This window comes from Coffea eugenioides, unplaced genomic scaffold (assembly GCF_003713205.1).
Source record: "Coffea eugenioides isolate CCC68of unplaced genomic scaffold, Ceug_1.0 ScVebR1_1420;HRSCAF=2267, whole genome shotgun sequence".
Lineage (NCBI taxonomy): Eukaryota > Viridiplantae > Streptophyta > Magnoliopsida > Gentianales > Rubiaceae > Coffea > Coffea eugenioides.
In genome coordinates this window covers 76,597-91,572 of record NW_020861822.1, presented here as the reverse complement: position 1 = coordinate 91,572, position 14,976 = coordinate 76,597, and the positions used below count along the sequence as shown (strand labels likewise).

General features: G+C 38.5%; 1 protein-coding gene and 1 pseudogene across 1 annotated transcript; one reads left to right on the top strand and one right to left on the bottom strand.

Moving 5' to 3' along the window:
• Nucleotides 1-1,372: 1,372 nt before the first annotated feature.
• On the top strand, nt 1,373-6,829 carry LOC113755322. Its single transcript, XM_027299357.1, has 4 exons — nt 1,373-1,572; nt 1,631-2,413; nt 2,757-5,549; nt 5,629-6,829. The coding sequence occupies exons 1-4, from the start codon at nt 1,373-1,375 to the stop codon at nt 6,827-6,829; spliced, it is 4,977 nt and encodes a 1,658-aa protein (XP_027155158.1).
• A 2,718-nt stretch (nt 6,830-9,547) lies between these two features.
• Nucleotides 9,548-13,345, bottom strand: LOC113755318 (annotated as a pseudogene).
• Nucleotides 13,346-14,976: the final 1,631 nt, after the last annotated feature.

The following is a 14,976-nucleotide window of genomic DNA, read 5'->3' as shown; positions in this document are numbered from 1 at the left end:
TACAACTCACCTTTATTTCTATATATAAAATAAATAAATAAAAATTCTCAAATAAAACTCACTTTGTTTCTATACATAAAATAAATAAATAGAAACTTCCAAATACAACTTATCTTATTCATGTGCACAAAATAAATAAATAAATAAAAACTACATGTAACCATAGGGGGCTTTTCCATAGATTGGTTTAATCACAAGGGATTTTTCCGTTAGTTTGCTTAATAGGATGGTTGTTAGAACGTGTTTTAGTGCTTATATATATATATTAGGATAATTGTATTATTTTGTCTACCTCCGCTAGTTTTGACGATTTTCGTTGCTGTCTCAAATTAGTTCAAATCATGAGAGGTCAAAATGTATGGTATGAAATCATAAAGGACTTTTCCGTAGGTTAACTTAACCATAGGGGACTTTTTTGTATTTTACCCTACTTTTAAAGATTGAACTATTTCATTTTTTTCCTATTTTATTAGAAGCATATATGTTACAAGTTTGAACATAACAATTCAATATTTTGATTAGAGATCTTTTTTTGGGATAGTTTAAGTTATAAAAATAATATATTTATAGAAAGAGGTCAATTTGCAGTAGTATGCCAATATACTAGATTTTTTTTGGATTGCTATTCTCTGGTAAAAAATCTCATGTTTTTTTGGGAATATTCCATTGATACATTTTTCAATGATTTTTTTACTTCATATAAATCACATCTAAAGAAGTGTTACAATATACCCTTCCAAGAAAATGCAATCCAAACGATATACTTCCATGATCAATCATAGTAGTATTGTGATTAGGAACCTTTTTTGCAGTTAGAATAAAAAAATAAAAAAGAAAAACAGAACCTAGACAACAAAATCGATTATGTGACTTGACTTTCATGATTACTTGACATAATTCTAATCTAGGTGAAGCTAACTTGTAGTATTTTCGGTAATTTTTTTCAAAGGTCAAAAGGCAGTTTGGGTAAAAAAGAATACGAGTACTAAACTATAGGTTTAAATTTAAATTCATTTGAATCAAAAAACGGAAGGATTTAGGCTTGTCATTGGGCTATCTGAAGTGAGGTTTAACAAACTCAGATTTGGGAGGAACGAGGGAGTGTATTGACAAGAAAAAAGATACTCGCGGAAAAGAGGGAAAAAGAAACATCGGCTAGGGTTTGAGGGTGCGGCTAGATCTTCTTGCCGGGCATGGCGGCCTATGGGCCGTCACACACACCGGCTAGTGGGACTCCGGTTTAGAGGTCCTTTGCTTCGGTCCTAGCAGGCGATTCGGATAAACCTGATCATAGAGCTTGAGTGACTCTACTTCACTCGAGCTAGGAAAAGACAATAAAATGTGGGGGCGTTTCTCCTTCAACAGACCACCTATGGAAGTCATAAGAAAGTTCTTTCTGTCGCTGGGTCTCAGAGGTGACTGTAAGGTTGGCCTCCTTGACCAGAAACACGTTCTAATTCGTCCCGTTCTGGAGGAAGACTACACCAGCCTCTTTGCGCGGAGAATTTGGTATGTTAGCAGCTCGCCAATATCGATTTCCAAGTGGTCGTTGGAGTTTAAGGCATATCAGGAGTTAGCCATAGCTCCAATCTGGGTTTGCTTCCCAGAATTGCCGATTCCTTTTTTCCAGAGATCCCAGTTATTCAAGCTCGCTTCTACGTGACGCATCAACTTGTGACTTGCGCCGTCCGTCAGTAGCTAGAGTGTTGGTGGAGGTAAACGTAGTGTCGACTGCTGTGCGTCGTATTTGGATAGGTGATGAGCACTTCGGCTTCTGGCAGCCTGTTGAGATGGAGGTGTGGCCAGACTACTGTGGGTTCTGCAGCAGATTCGGGCATACAGAGGAGCAGTGTTTTCACAGAAATCCTTCCTTGCGCCTGGATCCGTTGCCTCGCGCTGCCCAGTCGAAAACACTGAAACATCGACAAGTATACGTTCCGAAAGTGGTGAATGAGAAGGGAAAGGAGTTGGGGGTGGCACCTGGCCAGGACCAGGTGTCGCTGGAGAGTAAACAGGCGGCTGATGTCGGTGAACAAGGACTGGCTGCTGGTAGAATCGATTCTGGAACTTGTGCACTGCTTCAGTCGGAAGGAACATTGGAACAGGTTGATGCGGCAATGAGTGCAGCGTCTCTGGAGCCTGTTGCAGACGGCAATAAGATGGTACAGACTTTGGGTCTGGGAAATAATGGGGCTAAGGGGAAGGAGGGCACGCTAGTTCTTCAGTCGGAAGGAATGGGGAATGACGAGTGCCGCCACGGGAGTGCTGGTCACCTGTGGATTGAGCTGCAAGGCGGGTCTCGCGTGGGCATCGAAGAGGAGGGAAGCATATGGGTGACAAATACTTTCGCTGCTCTAGGAGAGTTGGAAGGTGAATCTGCAGACGAGGAGCAGCGAGACAGGCGTCCTGTACGGTCAGCGTCGAGAGGTTGGAAACGGGACTGCCATCCGTGAGGGCGATCAGTGGATAGCGTGAGAGATGTTTCAGTCTTGCTAGAAGAATTGAAGGCGTTTCAACGGGATCTCAATGCTAAGGCGCAACAAGTCCAGGGTGTTGGAACTGCTTTGGACTCTTTAACTCTTCTTGAAGGGGATTTATGTAATGACTTGGAGGAGGATGATACCGCCACTGTTCTGAGACGGAAACGAGGGAGACCAAGGAAGGGAGATAATAGCATGTGTGTACCCTTGGCGCAAGCTTCATACTCATTGCGGTCTCATGTTAGATCCGATTAATATGCTAGTATGGAATATCAGAGGGGCCTCCCGAAGGGACTCTTTGCGCTATCTGAAGAAGTTGTGCTTGGACAACAAGGTTAGGTTATTATTCCTGTTAGAGCCAATGTCTGCGGAGTGTCAGTTGGAGGTGGTACGGAGGTATTTAAACTTTGATTTTTCAGCTCTTTATATTGGTGGTAAAATATGGGTGTTTTGGTCGTGCTTCTTACGACTTAGCTGTGTCGAGTACGCTGAGCAAATGCTTCATGCTCACGTTCCCTTTGGCTCTGGGGCATCCTTTTGGGTGTCTGCGATATATGCCAAGTGCACGAGGGTTGGGCGGAGGCCTCTCTGGGAGGCAATGGAAAGTGTGGCTTCCTCGGTCTCACACAATCAACCCTGGGTAGCAGCAGGCGATTTTAATGTCATAGCTTCAGCAGCGGAGCGTGAAGGGGGGGCTCCAGCTAATGTTCGGAACATAGATGAATTTAATGCTTCCATGTTCAAATGCGGGCTATCCACAATTGATTTTGATGGATCTCGATTCACGTGGACTAATGGGTCAGTCTGGCAGCGCTTAGATCGGGCATTGGGGAATAGGCGGTGGTCTGAGGCCTACCCGCTTTCTAGGGTTTCCCATATGGCCAGAGAGAGATCGGATCACAGCCCGTTGTTGATTCGATGTGCAGGATATAGGGCTACCTCGTCGTGCTTTCGATTTCTTAATGTTTGGCGCTACCACCCCCAGTTCCGGGAGATAGTGTCAGACGCATGGAGTAAAGAGGTCTATGGCATGGGGATGGTTAGATTTTACAACAAGCTCAAAACGGTACGAGATGCATTGAAGCAATGGAACCGTGTGGTGTTTGGCAATGTCTCTTCTAAGGTGGCAGAGGCGAAGCAGGAGTTAAAACAGAGGGAGGCGAAGTACGATTTGCTTAGAAGTGAGGAGTCGAAGATTCATCTCCATGAGGCCAGAGCGAGATACAATCGGGCACTTTCTATGGAGTGTGAGTTTTGGCATCAGAAGGCAGGTATTAAATGGTTACAGGCGGGGGATGCTAATACTGCGTTTTTTCACTCTTGGGTCCGCCAGCGTCGGAACTCGAATTTCATTTCCCGTATTAGGAAAGAGGAGGGGGGATGGCATGAAGACCTGCAGGAGATTAAGAACTCAGCGGTATCTTTTTTTTTGGACTTGTTCGCATCCAACCGCCAGGTACAGGCCCTCACTGAGCTTCCTTTTGAGGTTCCTAGAGTCACCCAGGAGGATAACGAGATCATGAAACGGCTTCCTACGATGGAGGAAATCCATGAGGTAGTGTTTGGAATGGAGACACAGAGCGCTCCGGGTCCTGATGGGTTTGAAGCAGGATTTTTCCAAAGCTGCTGGGACATTGTTAAGGATGACTTGCTCATGGCTATCCAGGACTTTTTCCAGGGTATGGAGCAACCCAGGAGCTGGTCACACTCTATGGTGGTGCTCATCCCAAAAGTGGAGGGTGCATCCCACTGGCGGGATTTTCGGCCTATTAGTCTTTGTAATGTAAGTTCTAAGGTTGTGTCTAAGATATTGGCGATCAGGATCAGTAAGCTCCTCCCGAAGCTCATTTCACCATGGCAAACAGGGTTTGTTCCAGGGCGTGGGATAGTGGACAATGTTCTATTGGCGCAGGAGCTGATTTTAGACTTGGATAGGAGGTTGATTGACCCGAATTTGATCTTGAAGCTGGACATGGAGAAGGCATATGATCGGGTTGACTGGTCGTTTTTAATTTTTCTGCTTAGGCAGTATGGTTTTGAAGAGGTAGTAGTGGATTTGCTCTTTCAAACGTTCTCTAACACTTGGTTCTCGATCCTAGTTAATGGGGATCCAACGGGCTTTGTGAAGTCATATCAGGGGGTGCGACAGGGTGACCCTCTTTCTCCCGCGCTTTTCTTATTTGTGGTAGATTTTTTTGGGAGAGGACTGCAAAGGATTTTTTATTCCAAGGACAGTAGGTACTTCGTATCTGCTGGGTCGAAAGTGCTGTATTTAGCCTTTGCGGATGATATGATCATCTTCACTCGATGCTCGCAGGATGCGTTGGTGTCCATTAAGGATTTTTTGCAGCTCTACCAAAGTTGTTCTGGCCAGAAGGTGAATATTACTAAGAGTGCCTTTTACGCATCGGCTAGGGTTACGGACACCCAGCGGGCCCTGGTAAGCACGACCCTGGGGTACCAGTGCCAGGTTTTTCCGTTCAGGTATCTAGGGGTGCCGCTGATTCGCTGTAGGGTTACATGTGCAGTGTTTGATACGTTGCTGGGCAAGGTTCGCCAAAAGCTATTCCATTGGAGCTCAAAGATGCTATCTATGGGGGGGAAAATTGTCCTTTTACGAAGTGTCCTGTGTTCCCTTCCTGTCTACTTACTCCAGGTGCTCCAACCGCCGAAGGCTGTGCTGCTGCATTTAGGCCGAGTGTGCAATGCTTTTTTGTGGGATACCTCTATTGAAAGCAAAGGGACTCACTGGACGGCTTGGGATAAGGTTTGCCGTCCGGTCGAGGAAGGGGGCCTGGGGTTTCGCTCTTTTGAGGATGTCGCCAAGGCTTTCTCATGTAAGCTCTGGTGGAAGTTGAGGGAACGGGCATCCATTTGGGCAGAGTTCATGCACGTCAAGTATGTCAGAGGGGGGCATCCTCTTCTAGTTTCAGTTGACCGCCCGTCCCCAGTTTGGCGCCGTTTGGTAGAGGTGAGGGATCTCGCGGAGGGGAATATCCGGTGGTGTCTGGGGGAGGGCTTAGTTGACTTCTGGCAGGACAGGTGGTGTGCTGATATTCCGCTCGCCAGGTTGGTGCCAAGCCCTAAGTCTCACAGGTTGGTAGGGGAGTTTTTTTTTTTCTGATGGTTGGGATGAGCAGTGGCTCAGACGGCTTCTTCCGGGGCACTTAGTGTCGAAGGTCATGGAGCTGCGTATATTTCCCAATATACAAGACCAAATGATTTGGACGGCGTCACCTTCGGGGAGCTTTACTGTGTCTTCAGCTTGGGACGTTCTTCGTTCAAAGCACAATCGATCTGTTATTGATTCCTTGGTCTGGAGCTCGGTGGTCCCTCTGAAGGTATCCTTCTTTGCGTGGAGGTTGTTGCGTGGTTGGCTCCCCTTGGATGATCTCCTTCAAGGTAGAGGATTGAGGTTAGCGTCAAAGTGCTACTGTTGTGGCCTAGCGCCAGAAACGGGAGACCATCTTTTTGTCTCGGGACCTTTAGCGAGCAGGGTTTGGCGGCACTTCTCCCGCCGCTTTGGGCTGGTAGTCCAGGGGAGTGGGGTGGCATCGAGGCTCTCATGTTGGCTCTTGTCTCACCGGTTTGTCTCACAGAATCATATTCGTGTCATTCTCCCTCTCTTGATCTTGTGGTTTATTTGGAAGGACCGTAACAAGGCCCGCTTTGAGGGGATGAGTATGTCGTCCGATCAGGTAATCAACCAGGTGTGCACATTTGTCAAGCAGTTGGGCAGGGGGGGCCTGCTCAAGTTGGAGTTTTTCAAAGGGGACACAGATTGTGACTGGGTGAAATTCGGTAAGGCCAAGGAAAAATTGGTACAGCTTCGAGCCTTTTCTTGGGCAAAACCTACAGGGCAAGCGGTGAAACTCAACACTGATGCAAGTGTTGTAAGCGGGCGTTCAAGTGGTGGAGGGGTGGTGCGCTCGGCTGAGGGTAATTTAGTGTTTGCCTTTTATAAAGAGTTTGGAGAGCAAGACGTTCTCTCCTCAGAGGCGTTGGCGTTGCTGGAGGGTCTTCGTTATTGCCAGGACAACAATCTCTCGGGAGTCATAGCGGAAGTGGATTCTAGTACTTTAGTGCATCTCGTGTCCTCTAAGATGACGTCTTGTTGGCCGTTATGTAACACAATTAGGCATATTCGGTGCTTGGTGGCAAAATTGGGGGTGTCTTTGGTTCACACGTTCAGAGAAGCAAATGCGGTTGCCGACGCTTTGGCCTCCTCGGACCTACGAGCGGATGCCCGCTTCTTGAGTGAAATAGCTCTCCCTTCTAAAGTTCGGGCACTTTTGCAGTTAGATAGGTTGTCAACTCCGTATGTGAGAGTGTGTACGGTCTCAGGGTAGGTTAGTCACACGGTCTGTGTAATTTCTCTTTTCTTTGCCAATAAAGATCATATTTAAAAAAAAAAAAAAAACTCAGATTTGGCTCATATAGTTAGCACCACTTTTGGATTTCGAATTATGAGATTTGAAGTGACAAATATGAAACTCATACTTGACTCACAAAATATTCGGATTATAAGTTTAATTCTGACTTAACTCAAGCTCACTTATAACTCCTTAATTCCTTAATATAATTACTATAATTATTAAGTTTTAAACTAATTTAATATCCACAGAACCACAACATTAAAACTATATAGGAACCAGTAATAGTTCATTAAAAAGTATATAAAACCAAGAATTTTTCAACAATCATATATCCAATTAATTTAATGCACATGAAAAATAGTAATAAAACATTATCAACAATCAATACATCTTCAAAGGTCCTCAATTTGCTCATACTAAGATTTGTCTTTCTAATTCTTTTGACATAATTTTGTATATTTAATATTCCTTATATACATATATGTATTTTTACAAATAACTCATAAGTATTAGTATTATATATTTAGATATATAATTATATATATATATCAAAATATGAATATATTATATATAATTATATAGATAGATGCATATTAAAGGGTTGAACCTATATTGAATTTGACCCTAATAAGATCCAAACTCTACTCACATTTAATTCGAAACTAATATTTAGACCCAAATTTAACCCAACTCAGTGAAAGTTTAGGCTCATTAGACTTTTTCTCGGAGCCGAGTTGAAACTGACTCGGCCCTAGTAATAGTCCTAGAAGGATTGCCTCATATTTTTGTGCTAATTCATTCCCTCCCAAAATGAGTAAGAAAGGGAATTTGGGATCAGATAATTAGAGTGGGGCTTTGCTAAGTTGGACAGGTTAATTTGGTAATTTTGATTATGTGTGTTTTATTAGATATTAGGAATATGTGAAATTGCCAAAACTTGTATGCCTTTAAGAATTTTAAATCTTTCTATTACTACTTCTCAAAATTTTTCCAAAGGGAGAAGCACAAATTTGACTCTCAGTGTTTGACCTGTATATCAAACTGGTCTATAATGTATTAGCAAAACAAATATGGTCTCTAAATTTTCTGATTTTAACTTTACATTTTTAGTCCCTAATGTTTGAAGTTTCAATCAATATGGTCTCTTAAGTTTCTTGTTATAGTTAGGGGTTTTAAAATGGGAAAAAAAAGTGTGAATTGAATTAAAGATATGACAAATGTCATCCTAAACCCTATAAAATTTCATAAAAACACTTACATCAACATAATAACATCGTTGAACATAAAGAGTTTTATTTTTTTAATAAGTAACAATTAAATGACAATATATACATAATATATAAAATAAAAAGGGAAAATTATAGTATTAAATAAAATTTATTATCATTCATGCTAGTTCTTGCATGGCTTGTGCACATAGACCTTAAATTGTTATAGTTAGGAATTGTAATTATAAAAACTAGCAAACATAAACACTAATATGAAGTGTTTTTACTCATTATGGGTTAATTATCAATTAATTACTAACAGTATAAAACAATAATTACATATATAATACCAAATTTGAGACCAATTATACCAAAGGGAAGAAGTATATGAGACATTAGTGGCATGAATAAGTGAAGTAAAAAATAAAAAGTTTAATTAGAATTGCTTGTACCCATTTAAGATAATTGTGCTATAATTTGCATCTTATTTTATTCTAATACCCTCAATATCACAATGGAAAACTTAACCGACTAAAATGATTAAAAATTTAAACATTATGGTTCAAAAGTACAAAATAAAATTGTTAAATAACAGTAATTAAATTTTGACTGTTAGTCATAGTTAACTTTTCGTCATTGTTGAATGTACCTACTACCAAAAATTTTTAAGAACCAAATTTATTTTGGTCAAAACATTAGAGACTAATTTAGCACATATGCTAAAAATTGGAGACTAAAATTACAATTCTCCATTTTTATAAAAGAAAAGTCTACACCTTTTTTTTGTTTTATTTTTGTGCACACATGTGATTTTTTTTCACCTTTGATATCACACAACGGTCCAAACCAACTGACATTAGTTCATAGATTCAATTGTTAAAATAACTTTGTGAATTGTGAGGGTGGTAATATCACTACAAGAAATTTGGCCTTTTGTGACAATAAAAAGTCATCATTAAAAATAAAAAAGTCGTCATTATATGAATATAGTGACGACTTTTTCCATTGTCACCTAGTTGTCACTAATTCTATGTCACAAATAAGTATGTGTGACAACCCTTTTAAAGTTGTCACTAAATCTTATTATTTAATGATGAGGACTAAGTCGTCACTAACGGTTATCATTCTGTGACGAATTTTCTTGTTACTGTTTCACTTATTTTTTTGTCATAAAACATAGCAAAAGTCGTCACAAATTTGAACTCTACAGTGACGACTTGAACTTGTTACTGTCATTCCTAGTATTCAGTGACAAGAATAGTCGTCACTTAGCAAACTTACAATTTTGTCTAGAAGTGCTACAATTGTTCATTACAAATATAACATTATCACGGTATTTCCAACAATTATAGCAAAAAATTAAATTTGGCTAAGAGTGACAACTTTGAAGGTTGTCACTGAGTTTTGTCTTAAAGAGTTGAAATTGGCCATTACAAATATAGTATTTTCCTGACATTTTCAACAATTATAGCAGAACATTCAATTTGACAAAAGACAAAATCAACGTAGAATATATGCCACAAATTCATATATTTGGCCATAACACATCTACAAATTAATCAAAACAAAAGTGAACCACAAATGTTGGGTCCCAAATCCCACAAAATCAGTTCTAGTAATAACCATACATATCCTTCCTAAAAGATAAACTAGTCAATAACTGAGTACCTGTGAGAAGAGAGAGGTAGAAAAGAACAGATGAATCGAACCTAGTTTGTGATTTGATAAAATTGGACACTAGTATCTGCAGGATATAGCTAATAGGTTCAACAAGAAGATATGGTCCGGGCAGTCTGGCCAGCTACAATGTACAGACAGTAATCTTCAACACTTCATCGTTTTTCCTCATCTTTTACTGCTCCTCCTATTTCTGTCACTTCGTGTAGATTGTTTTGTTGGGGTAAGTTTTCTGAATGAAGCATGCAAAACCAAGACTGCAATCATATTAAGGAGGGGATCAGATTTTGGAGTCCCTACAAAGTTCTGTTTCATAAAAGGAAAAAGCAATTTGAATATAAAAATCACTAAGCAAAAGAACTAATGCCTTACCTACATAACTTACACTAAGAGCGCATAGGAGGGTTACTTGAACATTGGAAAAGAATAGAATAACTGTAGTTGCTGCAAAAGTCAATGGAACGTTAACATTTTGAAGGCACAGTTAAGTTGATAAGCATTCAAGAGAGTTAGTAGTTACATGAATGTAAAATTGCTAAGAATCATCAACTAGAGCAAATGTGACCTGAAATACTAAGAGCCTTGAAACATGACAAACTGGGAAATGATCTATACCATGTATAACAGCGCAAGTCTTTCGTCAAAATTAGTTAATCAACTCAGTAATTCCACGAAACAACTTTCTTAGGAATAGGATAATTATCATCAGCCCACTGACTAATGAGAGATGAAAAGAGTTAAGGTTTGGCATCCACTAAAAAGGCTTCAAAATATTCTGGAAGAAGAATAATCCAAAGAGCTAGAAAGCTAAAAAAATTAAGAAGGCATACTTTGACTTGGAGTGAGAACCTAAGAATGACATGCTCTAAGGAGGCATCATGAACTCACCGAACTTCATTAGGAAAAGAACGGTTTCCAAACCAATCAATTCTGCTTAATTAGTCACGAGCATTTCAATACATATTCCTCAAGTGCCAAACATTAGTCAATTATACGTTCCAGCATGGATGACATTATTATGAGTTGTCCATCTACATTTATCCAAAACTAAATGCTCAAGCCTATAGCAATTCGAAAATAGGTGCTGATTTGAAGGATTATCTGGAAAAGTTATGCACTCAAGATGTAAGGTCTTCAAACTGGAAAAACAGATAATTAGATGGAAGATTGGAACATTATAGCCTAGCTTCAGTTTGAAAGAAATGAGAGATTCAAGAGAACATGCAGAACTTAGAAAGTTGAATGGGCCATCAAATTCCGAAAAACTAAGATTACGCTCTCTAACATTGCACAGGAATGAATGAAGAAGCAATGGATCATGTAAGTCACGACAAGAAATTGACAGTTTATCAATATATGTTTCTCGATGAATCACTCTGTTCAAAAGGTTCACAAACAGCATCCTGTCTCCTTGAGAATGTTCATCAAACACATAATGAGAAATAGAAAGCCACAGTCCTTTCCATCTTTTTGACAGGACACTTGTTCTCATGGCATCTTTTGTAGGAACTAGTGATAGAATGCAACCAAGAACAGCATCAGGCAAGCTGCTAATCATATCACTACTATCACTACTATTAGCAATATGCAGTTGTTTGGGACTGGTGGAGCCTCTACTGCTGGCCAGCTTCAAATTTGGGTCCATCACAACTAACTTCTTATCAAATAACTGTTACCATTAAATTCTACGTATTGTCTGAGAACAGATACTATTCACTATCCAAGAGGAGGAGAAATTCAATGAGAAACAAATCTAATGCAAGAGCATAAAAATATCCCATCATTCAATACTAACATTTCTATCCATCAATTACAGAATAATCAGAGTGAGATTACAAATATAAGTTACTTCTTTAGCTCAATACAAGTAATACATGTTCTTTGAAGATTCAAATATTTTATGTTTCTCATTAGTATCAAGACACGTAGTTTAATAGCAGTGTGTTATATAAAGTAGTATGTTATATAAAGGAGAAACAAAGAAAAGCCTACAATGATTAGCCAAAAAATGAACTTCTAGTTCAGCTTGTCTCAACTATGGATATTGGGTGGTTCTTTTAGTGAAGATCTTAACAGCATTGAAGTGACGATCTTAATACATTCAAGTAAGTAAACCAAAGAAAGCAGAACATTCATTAGTCCATACCAAAAATACCATTCCTATAATTGCATTAACATGACTACAAGCAACTCACCAGGGCAAATTATAATCTAAGTACACAAGAGAAAGCATATTACTAGAAAACTTATCTGATTATTCTCATAATCAGATTGAAGAATTCAAAAAGTCACATATGATATCTAGAAATTAACCACTCAATATTTATAGATTAGCGCTTCAATATACAAATGCAAGGAATTCATAGAGAATCTAGGATGCCAAGAATGAGCAAATTATCTCTGCCTTATGACAAGAATAAAAAATCCTTACTTTGCAATCTCCTGCTTATCCTTTTTTTTTTTTATCAGTAACAAGAAGCACCAGCGTATAATCCATTAAACCCAGAAAAAAGGTGCCACCACATGTTTTTAAGAAATTCCTTAGATTGATTTGAAGACCTAGAGCAACCAAAACTATAGATAAGTCTCAATCAACTACGTATCTCAACATGCATAACTTTCAACTGCAACATCTGAGAGCCTAAATTGCAAATAACATAATTTAGCAAAACATGAATCAAAGAGAAGCTTGAACTTGGTGGTGCTGAACCATACCTCCAGATCCACGGCCAAAGCCAGGCCTTCCACCAGAACCCCTGAAAGCAGGCTGGTAATCTGCAGGAGCTCCACCTTTCTCACCACCAAACTCACCAGGAGGTCCACAGGACCAGCACGAGACCCCTCCCTGTCACCAAATCTGGGCCTATCCCCATCAAACCTTGGTGGTCCGCGAGCGTGGTCACCAGGAGGTCCACCCATAGGACGATCGAGGAGCTTGGTGGACTTCTTAAGAGTAGCAGGAACAATTTCAGAGGGAAGATTGAGGTAAGTCCTCAGGAACTCGATGCCGTCGTTCGTAAGATACCAGTAGTAATGCATCCAAGCGAAGGTTTTCCGGACGTTCTCCTTGGACTTGAAACTCTGCATCAACTTAATCACCTGCAAGTTTAGGACATCGATCTCGAGATGCTTCGCCAAATTAAAATCTTTCTTCACATAGCAAACTCCCTCTTGGAACAGGTACTTGGAGATCTCTCTCCTGTTCTTCTCTGGAATTATCATGGCTGTTGTTGAGAATTGGGAAGATGGAAGAGAAGCAGCACGACGACAACCGAGAGAGAGGCAGAGAGATAACAAAATGAACACTAGGCGGCCTTTGGTGACCCGATTGTGCAGCAGCTCCTCTGTTGCACCGATCTAGGGATTTTTGCTATCTGCAACTCCACAAAATCTACACAAATCTTTGGGGTAGCTCAAATTAGGGATGAAAATGGTGGCTCAAAGTGATTTTTTGGATAATTTCAGCAAGATGGCAGTGGAGAGAAGAAGAAGATGATAGTGTCCAAAACTGGCAAGAAGAGGGAAAGAAAATTTTGTCTGAAATTTTTGCTAAGTGTTGTGAGTGTTTTTATCAAACAACAAAGCCAAAACTATGTCGTTTCTGCTTCTTTTGTTCACTCACATGTACTTCTTCAATTTTCAGCTTCCCGCTTCCATTTTAGCTAAGACCAAAAAATAACACTTTCATCCTCTTTTGTACGGCTAATTGATCAAATTATTGTTCGAAAAAAAATTGCAACAATAAGGTTATTATTTTGAGCTTTTTTACTTCACAAGTTGCATCTGGAACTTTATTTTTTACATTAAAACTTTGAAAATTTAGTGTTTTTGGATAATTTTTGGAAAATTTAGTGTTTCTGGGATTAATTTAGTGTTTTTGAAAATTAGTGTTTTTGGAATATTTAGTGTCTTATTATGTTTATGATTCAAAAAAATCTTTTAATGCAAATATTTTTGGTATTAATTTAATAATTTTATTAATTATGTACGAAATTGTGGTCTGACAAGACCTAACAATCTGTTTAGTTGATCAATTAACCAAAATAGTTTGCTAATACATGCATGAAACAGTAAATGTATTTGGTACAAATACCGATTTATAAACCATAAATAATGTAACTATTGTAACTAATAATAAACTCCAACCATGCTATTGTCAAGATTTTACTTAATTTCATGTTGAATTTTATTGTTCTTTGCCATTATTTTTACACTATGCTAGTCAATAATTTTTCATGTGTTGTCAAGACAATAGATAGGGAATCCATGATATTTTTTAACCTTAGCTAAGTTCGGTACAAGTTATTAACTAAGGTTGGAACAATTTTAAAAATATGTATATATATTTTATTACAATATCTTTCTCATTTTGCTAATGAAAAACATCAAGTAAAATGTAAAGGATAGGGTGCCATAATAGAATTAATGAAATCAGTTTATCACATACGAGGCTAAATTGTAAAAGATAAGGTGTCATGATAGAGTTAATGGAATCAATTTATTACATATGGGGCTAAAATGTAAAATTTAGGGTGTCATAATAAGATTAATAAAATTTATTTATCACATATAAGCCACATTGAAAAAATTAGGGTGGCATAGTAGAAATAATGAAAGTGAGTTAGGAAAAAACACTTTAAAAATATGTTTATGATTCTAAAAAAGATATTTTAATGCAAATATTTTTGTATCAATTTAATAATTTTATCAATTATGCACGAATTGTGGTCTGACAAGACCAAACAATCTGTTTAGTTGATCAAATAACCAAAATGGTTTACTAATACATGCATGAAACACTAAATCTATTTGATACATGTACTGATTCATAAACCATAAACAATTTGATTATTGTAAATTGTAATACATAACAAACTCCAGTCATGGAATTATCAAGATTTTTACTTAATTTCATATTAAATTTTATTATTCTGTTCCATTATTTTCACACTATGTGAATCAGTAATTTCCCATATGTTGTCAAGAGAACTAAATAAAGAATTCTTTATGTTTTTTAACTTTATAACAAGGTATTAGCTATGTTTGGAATAATTGAAAAATAGGTAAACATTGTTTTTTACAATATATTGCTCATTTTGCTAATGATAAACACAACTTAAAGTGTAAAAGCATAGGGTGGCATAATAAAATTAATAAAAATTTTCTTTATCACATACGAGACTAAATTACAAAAGATAAGGTGTCATGGTAGAGTTAATGAGATTAGTTTACCAA

Bases quoted from the DNA above. Each gene is read 5' to 3' on its own strand.
- LOC113755322 (XM_027299357.1), top strand. From the start codon at position 1,373: ATGGAAGTCATAAGAAAGTTCTTTCTGTCGCTGGGTCTCAGAGGTGAC. The intron at 1,573-1,630 runs GTTAGCCATAGC...CCTTTTTTCCAG, and splicing joins GAGTTTAAGGCATATCAGGA to AGATCCCAGTTATTCAAGCT. The intron at 2,414-2,756 runs GTCAGCGTCGAG...ATGGAATATCAG, and splicing joins CGAGACAGGCGTCCTGTACG to AGGGGCCTCCCGAAGGGACT.